This window comes from Eulemur rufifrons, chromosome 25, assembly GCF_041146395.1.
Source record: "Eulemur rufifrons isolate Redbay chromosome 25, OSU_ERuf_1, whole genome shotgun sequence".
Lineage (NCBI taxonomy): Eukaryota > Metazoa > Chordata > Mammalia > Primates > Lemuridae > Eulemur > Eulemur rufifrons.
Window position 1 is genome coordinate 195,417 of NC_091007.1, and position 9,970 is coordinate 205,386.

At 54.5% G+C, this 9,970-nt stretch overlaps 1 protein-coding gene across 3 annotated transcripts in view; it reads left to right on the forward strand.

Moving 5' to 3' along the window:
• Positions 1–9,311, forward strand: part of PFKP (phosphofructokinase, platelet) — a 46,265-nt gene extending 36,954 nt beyond the window's left edge. For all 3 annotated transcript variants that reach the window (XM_069458965.1, XM_069458966.1, XM_069458967.1), the window contains 6 exons: positions 1,888–2,052; positions 3,492–3,553; positions 4,308–4,419; positions 5,364–5,457; positions 8,622–8,724; positions 9,052–9,311. In XM_069458965.1, coding sequence (XP_069315066.1) covers positions 1,888–2,052; positions 3,492–3,553; positions 4,308–4,419; positions 5,364–5,457; positions 8,622–8,724; positions 9,052–9,202 — 687 coding nt within the window. In that variant the 3' untranslated portion in view covers positions 9,203–9,311. The remainder of the gene's footprint in view (positions 1–1,887; positions 2,053–3,491; positions 3,554–4,307; positions 4,420–5,363; positions 5,458–8,621; positions 8,725–9,051) is intronic.
• Positions 9,312–9,970: the final 659 nt, after the last annotated feature.

The following is a 9,970-nucleotide window of genomic DNA, read 5'->3' on the forward strand; positions in this document are numbered from 1 at the left end:
TCCGCGGGGACCCGCAGCCCCGGGCACCCGGCCTCCCAGCGCTGAGCGGGGCGAGGCGTCCGCACACCAGAGTCGGGGCTTCCTCCTGCCCTCGCGCTGGGCAAACTCCACCTGGTCTTTGCATGTTCGGTTTGTATTTCTTAAAAAATCCCTGTAGCAAAGGGATGTGTGAACTGCAGCTTGGAGCTCTGCCTCCAGGGGACGCCGCCCAGAGGTCAGGCCTGCCCCTGCCTGCTGTCCCCGAGCCGGGCAGAGGGCAGGACCCTGTGTGCCCGCGTGTCAGGCTGCAGCTGCCCCGTGCCCGGTCAGCAGTGTGGCCGGCGCTGCGTTTAGTGACCGAGCACGCGGGGCAGGAAGGGCTCGCTCTGCTCAGAAGAAACCGCTCCAGCCTGCGGCCGCCGCTGGGTGACAGCAGAGTGTTTGGAAATGGTGCGTCTAAGCTCCGAGCAGAGACGGACTGTCCCAGCCCAGCGTCGCTGTTTGTGACTCGGGGCAGACGCAAAGCCGGGCCTGGGCCCCACTCTGGTCTTCCCTCGTCCGCCGCCGGTGGCCTGGCTGGTTGGGGACCGCGACACACGTGCACACGTGGCCTCCCGACAGCAGCCGCGCTGGCGTGTCCCGCCCTGAGCGATTGTGACGTTCTCTGAGTCAGCGACAGTGATTTCCCCACCTGGGGAGGCAGCTGGGGCGGCGCGGTCAGAAAAGTCCCCCAGGCGGTTTGCACTGGGGGCTCCCACCCCACGTCCTCCAGGGCAGTGCGGCCTCAGGTAGGGGTGTGACGTGCTCGGGGCCACCCTGGAGACCCCACACAGATGAAACGGGAGCCCCAGAGTCCTGCACCCCGGCCCTGGCACGGGCGGTCCTGGGCCCTTGGGGTGCTCGGCTGGTCTCCGCCCTCTCCCCGTGTCAGCGCCACGGTGATCTCTGGGCCCGCGGCCGGCGCTGCCCCCAGCCCAGCTCGGGAGGACGCCACGCTGCCCGCCCACTGCAGCACGCACGGGATTTTGAATAAATCAGCTAATTATTTTGGGAGGATAAGAATCCGTCAAAGAAACGGGAAGCGTAGATTGGGATGATTTTAATCAAGCCTGTGTGTGTTGATCAAAGCGCTCTTTTCAATCTAACCTGAATTACTTCAGTGAAAATCTCCGCACGGGGGCTGAGCTTTGCTGCACAGACCTCTGCGCTCCCCGCACAGCCCTGAGTCCCCCCAAGCTGTCTCCCCCCCACACCCCCGCCCGAGAACCTCGGAGACGAGCTCAGGGAACCCCGATGGCCGCCCTTGACCCGCTGGGGGTGGCCAGTGATGGTGCGTCCATGTCATTCAGTGGCCACACAGTGGGTGCCGGGGCCGGGCGGGGCCGGGTGCTGGTGGCCTGGACCGGTGGGGGTGGGTGGTGGACGTTTCGTTTGGAGCCCCGATGCCTGAGTGTGCAGAACACGTCCCTGGCGGACACCTTTGTGTCAGGAGCCACCATCTGCCGTGGGGTGGCGGTGCCATTAGCCTGGGGTGACACCCGTGGAGGGTCTGCAGGTGACCAAACCCCGACGTCACAGGGAGCTTGGCAGAGAAAGAGAAGTGGCCCAGTGAATCCCATCCGCTAAGCCGGATCGTGACGCTTCCCTAAAACCTAAACTCACAGGTGGTGACGGTAGCGGGGACAGGGTCAAAGGCCAGAGCAGAGTCAGCTCCCAGGTCCCCAGGTCCCCTCCTCTGTGGTGCCCGGGGGGAGGGAGCAGGGGTGGCCAGGCCCTGCCCAGGGTCGCCGCAGACACCAGCGGGCGGCTGCACATCCTCACCTGTGCCCGGCGCTCTCGACCGCGTGCTGGGCTGGGGCGGGGCTCTGGGCCGGCGCCTGCAGTGACCGACGTCTTCCCTGTGCCCAGACCTGCGACCGCATCAAGCAGTCGGCCAGCGGGACCAAGCGGCGCGTGTTCATCATCGAGACCATGGGCGGCTACTGCGGTTACCTGGCCAACATGGGGGGCCTCGCGGCCGGGGCCGACGCCGCCTACATCTTCGAGGAGCCTTTCGACATCCGAGACCTGCAGGTACGAGGGGGGCTTGGCGGCACAGCTGGGTCCAGGCCTGGACCCGGCAACGCCCGAAGCTGCTGAACTCCGTGGGAGACGACAAGTTGGCAGATACTATGCAACCTGAGCAACTGTCCTTTAGAAAGTTAGGATGTTTCTGAGCCAAATGAACCAGACTTGGTCACTTGTTACACCGGTGACGTGGACACTGGAACCAGGAATTTCTTCATCATGGTGAATTAAATATTTAACCATGTTTTGGTCAATGATTATGGTCTCATAAGATCATAGTGAGGGCGGGCGCGGTGGCTCACGCCTGTAATCCTGACACTCTGGGAGGCCGAGGCAGGAGGATCACATGAGCTCAGGAATTCGAGACCAGCCTGAGCAAGAGTGAGACCCCGTCTCTACTAATAGAAAAATTAGCCAGGTGTGGTGGCACCTGTAGTCCCAGCTATTCGGGAGGCTGAGGCAGGAGGATCAGTGAGCCTGGTAGTTTGAGGTTGCTGTGAGCTGTGATGACACCACTGTACTCTAGCCTGGGTGACAGAGCGGGACTCTGTCTCCAAAAAAAGAGATTACAGTGCAGCTGCCCAGTACAGGGCACCATTTTTTTCTTTCCCACCCTATTTTTACTGTACTTTTCCATTTAGACACACAAACACTTACCATTGTGTCACAGTGGCCTGCAGCATCCAGGGCAGTGACACACAGTACAGGTCTGTGGCCAGGAGCAACAGGCTACGCCACACAGCCCAGGGGTGTGGGAGGCTCTGCCATCCAGGTGTGTGATGCACCCTGGGTCGCTAAGTGACACCTGACCGTACAAGATAACACGTGACCAGCACTTATCATGGCTCTTGGCACACAGTAGATGCCTAAGAGGTGTAATCATGACTCAAATTTGCTCATGTGTAAAAACACCCATATTTTTAGGCTGAGTCATTAGAAAATTACCTCCCTTTGTAACCCTCCAAGCTTGAGCTGAGATGGGATGTTGTACATTTCTCCTTGCAAGACAGTTTTTTTCCTTACAAAATGTGTGTGTGAGTCCATACAGGGTTTCTCGGTCAGGAAACGCTGGCTAAGCAGTGATGAGGCTCTGCACAAAGTCAGGCAGCGGGTGGTTCTTTTCCTGGGAGAGAGCTGGGAAGGTGGGGAACAGGAGATAAACGTGCCGGCGTCAGGCAAGTGCCCGGCATAAAGTCAGCATTGAGGGAACCTGTGCATGCTGGAACACGTTTCTTGTGAGTTCCATGGCACCTTATTGTCACTGCCGTTGTGTTTACCGACACCCGATGTTTCCTTATTTGTCTCCACAAACACACGAGCTGCAGAACAGCTGCTTCGTGTCTCCTCACGGCTGCCATTGCTCCAGCGCTGACGGCCGTGCACCGCCTGGCACACGGGTGCTTGGCCCAAGTTTACCGTCTGATTAACAAAACGCTCTTTTGCAGTCCAACGTGGAGCACCTGACGGAGAAGATGAAGACCACCATCCAGAGGGGCCTTGTGCTCAGGTAACGGGAACCCCCTTCTCACCTTTCCTTCATCCTAGACCAAGCTCTGAGTCGATTTCACGGTTCTCACTATGGTGACTGAAGAGATATGCACGTAGAGTCACGGTGCCTTGTGTTAAAACCTGCCTGCGTTTAAATAATTACAGGGGGAGTTTTAAAATTTATTTTTGCTTTGTAGTCTGTAATTTTTTAAAGGTGTCTCCCAGTCATTTCATTAATTAAGCCCCTGACCTTTATGAAGGAGGAGGGAAATACAGTTGTCCCCCGTTATCCGTGGGGGACACGTTCCAAGCCCCCCAGTGGATGCCTGAGCCGCGGACAGGACCGCCCCCTGTGTGGACCGTTTCCTTGATCTGATAACCGAGGTGGCTGCTGAGGGACGGTCCGGCAGGAGGTGTAGACGGTGGGGACACGCCGGACAGAGGGACGACTCGGGTTCCGGGTGGGACCGGCCAGGCCAGCGCGGAGTCACCACGCTGCTCGGAACAGCGCACAAACTGACACTTAGACAAATTCCAGAAATAGACAATATTTAATACTTTCGGACCTCGGCTGACCTGGGTAACTGAAAACCGCACAACCTGGGCCGGGGGGCCCTGCTGTATGTGGGGTCCCGGGAGGGCCCGAGGACAGGGGGGCGGCCACGTGCACGCGGTGTCACCCACAGCCGGGAGCGCGTGCCGGGCCATCTGCGCATGCCCGGCCAGAGGCCCCGCCCCCGGAAACGCGCCTGGCTACTTCCGTCCCGTTGCAGAAACGAGAGCTGCAGCGAGAACTACACGACCGACTTCATCTACCAGCTGTACTCGGAGGAGGGCAAGGGCGTGTTCGACTGCAGGAAGAACGTGCTGGGCCACATGCAGCAGGTGCGCCCGGGCGGCCGGGGGCGGCCGGGGTTGGCGTCGGGGTAAAAGCGTCTCGGCAAATTCTAAGATAGTTAAAAAAACATCTGACCTTGTAAGTCGCACCACCGATCACCAGCTTTAGGGTCCTTTCTCGCTGGTGATGTTTGGGTAGGTGGGGGTTTTAGGGAAAACTGTCAGTTTTCGTGCACATAGTCACACCAGAGAGTTGGAAATACTTACTCAAATTTGAATTCAAATTCAAATTAAATACTTGATTAAATTCCATATTGGGGCTTTGTAAGATTTAAAATGGAGCATCAGACAACCAATACGTGACAATTACGGAAAATGGGGCACGGTCTGGCTTTGGGGTGTGCCCCGAGACGCGGCTGCAGGGCTGGGGAGGGGGGTCCCCGGCCTCCTGATCCGCACGCGTGTGCCTTTCCCTCGTGACCTCCTGGTCCTTGTCGTGTAGGGAGTTTTTAAACCAGGGCCCACTGATTTATTCCCAAGGGCTCGTGCATCCCGAGATCATACGATGAACGTAGGTGAGTGTGTTTCTGTGACAGCGAGTCCACAGGTTATCAGAGTCGTGGGGGAATTGTGACCTGGCCACACCCACAGCAAGTACAGAGACCCTCACGAGAGACTCTAGAATAACTAAGGTTGAGACTCGTGTAGGTTACTGGAACCTGCGTCTCACCAGGGAAAGCCCCGTGATACCTGCGCGCCAGGCTGAGTTCAGGCCGCCGGGACCACAGAGTTTTGTTTTGTTTTGTTTTGTTCTATCTTGGCTGTACGCAAAGAGATAGAAATATGCAAAAACAAGACAAAATAAAACCATATTTACACATTGGAGTCTTTTACAAATGTGAATTTTGTCAAATACTAGACATTGTGACTCTGACTTCATTTTTAAAAATAAAGTGTTGTCGTGTAACTGATTATCTCTTGACCACCAACAGGGTGGGGCACCTTCTCCGTTTGACAGAAACTTTGGAACCAAGATCTCCGCCAGAGCCATGGAGTGGATCACCTCGAAACTGAAGGAGTTCAAAGGTACGTGGTCCGGGGCGGGATGGCTGCGGCCGGGAGGAGGCACCCGCTGCCCGCCCGGCGGGCGTCCGGCCCTTTCCTTACGGTCCGCACCGAGCTCCGGGGGGCAGCAGCGATTTACTCTTGCTGGACTGAGTGTTGCTGTCTGTGACTGTGAAGCTCATGATGAAATATGATTAATAAGATGAAATGCTTCATTCCTGCTTATCAGGGACGGAGACATTTCACAGCTTTCTTGCTCCTTCCTGGCCAGGAAGTTGTGGTGCACACACTGGACTGTAAGATGTGATCTTTATTTTTTTGGCCCATGGAACACTTAGATGCTCTCACTTAGGATACTTCAGACTTGCTCATTATCCCAAGGGTCTCAGAAAAAACAGTAGATCAGGAGGTATCTAGCCTCCCTTGCTCCCCTGCAAAACCTAAGCACGTCTGTCTTCGGTTGTGTGTCACCCGACTCAGAATGCCGTGGCCCCACCCCTTGTTCCCTCTTGCCCTGTCCCTGGGCGCCGGAGCCTGTGGCCGGCTTCCCCGTGACACCAGAGGTTCTGCGTGTGCCTTGCTGATGCGCGTCCCCTACCTTATGCTCGGCCGGCGCGTGACCCCTCTGCCCACCCTGGCCTGAGTGTCCTCGTGTCTGCTGACACGCCGCCTCGGCACACGCAGGGGGAAGGCTCCCCTCACACACGCAGGGCTCCTGGGACGCGTTACACAAACCCTGGGTGGTTCCCACACTCCCTGCGGCCTGTGCTGTTCCCCAGCTCTCGCCACGACGCCCTGACCTTCACTGGGCATGTGAGACGGTCTCACGGCCATGAGGGAAACGGCAGGTTCTTACGTGTTTGGAGAGGTTCTTGTTTTACTGTGAGCTGATCGAGTATTTTGACTATTTTTCTATTGGTTGGTTATGTTTAGCTTGTCAATCACACATTGCACACACTGCCCTCCGTCTTGCGGCCTGCCTTGCCCTTTTGTCTAAGTTGTCTTGTTCAAGGAAGTCGTCCAAATGGTAACGCAGTGCATTTTCCAACCTTTTCCTTTAGGGGTTGAGTTTATTCTCCATGTCTCTTTAGTTCTGGAATCTACTTGGTATGAAGTTTAAGGTCTAACTTCATCTTCTAGGTGGATAATCAATTACTTGGGAGCCATTTATTTAAAATAATTCACTGCAGTGTAATTCCCGTCGCAGATGAGGTCTCTGTGAATAAAGGAGCTACTTCCAGGTCAGTCAGTTCCCTGCAGTGAACTGCCTGTCCTGCCAGTGTTCCTGTACGAGTGATCACTGAGGTGGCACAGGGCGGCCCCACCTGGGCTGCCTTCTCCTGTCGTGGTCGTGCTCAGCCCTCGGTGCAGTCACGGAAATAGGGTCGGACTGTCAAGGGCCACCAAAATTCTGCGTTTTTTTTTCTTTTTTGTTTTTTTTGGTTGGGGGAGCTGCATGTAATCAAACCATTTGGAAGAATTAACATTTTTAAAATATTGAACATTCTGATTTGTGAACACTGTACCCCTCTCCCTATATTTAGACCTTTTGTTATTTTTTCCATAAAGATCTTGTGTAATCTTTTGGCAGGTTTAATTCTAGGTTCTTGATTTTTTAAAAAATACATTGTAAGTGGTATTTAACTCTTTCTTATTGCTCGTATATAGAAATACAAGAAAACACACACAGGTGTTTTTCAGTCCGTGACGTTTCTGCACTGAACGCTAGCACTCATCTGCGGATTCATTTTGTTCTTTGTGCCCACGTTCACCTCCGTGCCGTGGGCGCATTCTTGTCTCTAGTTGCAGCCTCTCCATGTGCCCCTGTACCTGCCGGCCGTGGGCTGCGAGTCACTGCGCCGGTGCCTGTCCCCAGAGAGCCCGAGCAGTCGCGGGGTGGCAGGACTCCATCCTCGCTCTGCCGCCGTGGGGACAGGCCCTGCTCTCAGCGCTTCCGGAACAGGAATTCTTACTAATACTGAGCTGGCATCTGTCTTTCTGCAGTTTAATGTGCGCTGGTCTTTGATAGGTGTTCATTATTTTTTAATCATGAAAGGATACTGTATTTTATAAGCATTTTGCATCAAATGAGGCGATCGTTTAGTTTTTCTTTAGCTGACTTTCTAACGTTAAGAGCAGCCCTGAATTCCAGGGTGAACTGACCTGCTCATAACGTGTCATCACTGACTCACCTGCGGCTCTTCTGTGCAGGCCGCTGGTGTCAGCCGCCACGAGCACCTGCCAGCAGCATCCCTGGCAGGTGCTTGGTCACGTTTGAGGGAGGGGGCCCCCAGGAACAGTGCAAGCGGGGGGTTCTGCTTTGCTTGAGGTGCGGTAGGGCCTCCCTGTGAAACCACCCCTCACCACCTCAACTCGTCTTCAAAACTGGACTGCTGAATGAATTTTCCTCAGGTTTAGAGAATTATTCCTGTTTTTTATCAATTTTGTAAGTCACATTTTAAAGTAACATTTTCCATGAAAAATTCATCTAAATTTTCAAATGTATTGGCACACAATTTTTCATAATATTCTTTTCTTTTTAATGCCTGAAACACTTCTAGTCCCTACTTGCTCCTGAGTGGCTGTTTCTCCCACTGTTTTTATCTCACCCCCTCTTGTTTCTGTGATCAAAGTCTGACTTATAAAAGTGATACAATCTATAAAAAATGGCAGTGTAAATAGTTTCAACCCGATTTTAGTTTTTCTCAAAAAACTGGTTTGGATTCTAATAGTTTTTCTACATCGACTACTTTTTTTTTTTTTTTGGATTTAGTTTCTTTTGCCAATTTAGCTACAGATGCTTCTCGCCAACTTTCAGCCTCTCAGTATGTGCACTCATGAGCATAAATTTATTAGTATTAAACTATTTCGGTATTTAGTGAAATATGTATTCACCTCTGCTGTGAAAACATAACAGCCCCTTTCTGCGATGCCTCCTCCCTGGTGGCCGGAGCCCCCAGGGGGAGCAGAGCTGCCCCGGGAGGGGAGGGGAGGGGGAGGCTGCGGCTGAGCGCAGGTCCGGTCAGGGTGGGGCTGAGGAGTCTAATTTCTTCTCACCACGTGACTTTGCTCCCTGATTAGCGAACTTTCTTCTCCCTCGAGTTTCCTTCCTTCACGTGCTGGCCTCTGCCCCACGGATGCGATGCCATTAGATCAGTTCTCAGACCTCTTTCTAACTTTTACAGGAAAAAGATTTGTTACGGACGATTCCGTCTGTGTGCTGGGAATAAGCAAAAGAAACGTCCTCTTTCAACCCATAGCAGAGCTGAAGAAGGAAACGGACTTCGAGTAAGTGATCGAGACCCTAAGTCCGAGTCCCGCTGCCCGTGGGGGGAAGGACAGGTGGGTCCCAGCGCGTCCCTGGCAGGGGCTGTGGCTCACTCAGGTGTACGAAGGACCCTAAGGGGCCACTGGCTTTCTCGAAGCCGAGTGAAAAAATACTAGACTTTGAGAAATGGGGTAGAATTCTTAGAAATATGAAGGTAATTGTTTCAGTTTCCCTATGAAAATGGCTTTCTTCTCCAGCCTACTTAGCCGACCCCAGAAAGGCCACCATCTGGCAGGGCCGTCCCCAGGCGGCCAGCGCGGCAGCTCACGCTACTTCCTCCTCCCCAGGCACAGGATCCCCAAGGAGCAGTGGTGGCTGAAGCTGCGGCCGCTCATGAAGATCCTGGCCAAGTACAAGACGAGCTACGACGTGTCGGACGCGGGCCAGATGGAGCACGTGTACTACCGCGGCACGCACGAGGAGCCCGCCGCCATCTGACCACGCGTCCCGGAGGCCTGGAACGCACCGGGGACCGTCCTTTTTTGTAACATTATTTATTGGCACTTTAGTCCCTAACCCGAGAGCACCCGTCACCCTGTGTCTTCTCCCCCTCCCCAGTGTGCGCTGCCTACTGTAGCACGTCCCTGCTTCAGAATGTGTGTTCATCCAGCAGATTAAACGTTTGGCTAAGACCCCACCAGTGCTCAGCTGGTTTTTTAAGCAGTTCAAAACCTCTGGCTATGGAAGTTTTCTGCTACTGAAGGTTTCTCGGCAGTCTTGAGGGAGAGATTAGCAAAATACTTCTAGAGGGATAACTGACCGAGGCAAGGAGACAGTCATAGAAGGAGAACAAAGACAGGATTCTGACCAGTGGCAAATATTTAACGGTAAGTAAGCACAAACTCCCCCTTGGCCGTGCTGAACGGCTGCGGGGCCAGGACGCCCGGGCCTCGGGCTGGGCTGTGGCAGGTGACCGTCACTCTAGCCAGGCCAGGCTCGTGCTCTCCTTTTAGAGGTCGAGAGAGAGAAATGAATGTGAACCTCACAGTGCGGGAGCCCCACACGCACAGGCTCTATCTCAATCCCAGCTGCTGCGTATTGAAGTCACCAGTGGGGGTTTTAAAAGAATCTGATACCAGAGTTTTCCTCCCGGCCCCTCACTGTCCCGGGTGGGACCTGGGCACCTTGGATGGTGCTGGGGCTGCTGGAGCCCACACACGTGCAGACACACGCGGGCGTGACCCAGGTGCCAGCCCCACCGCAGAC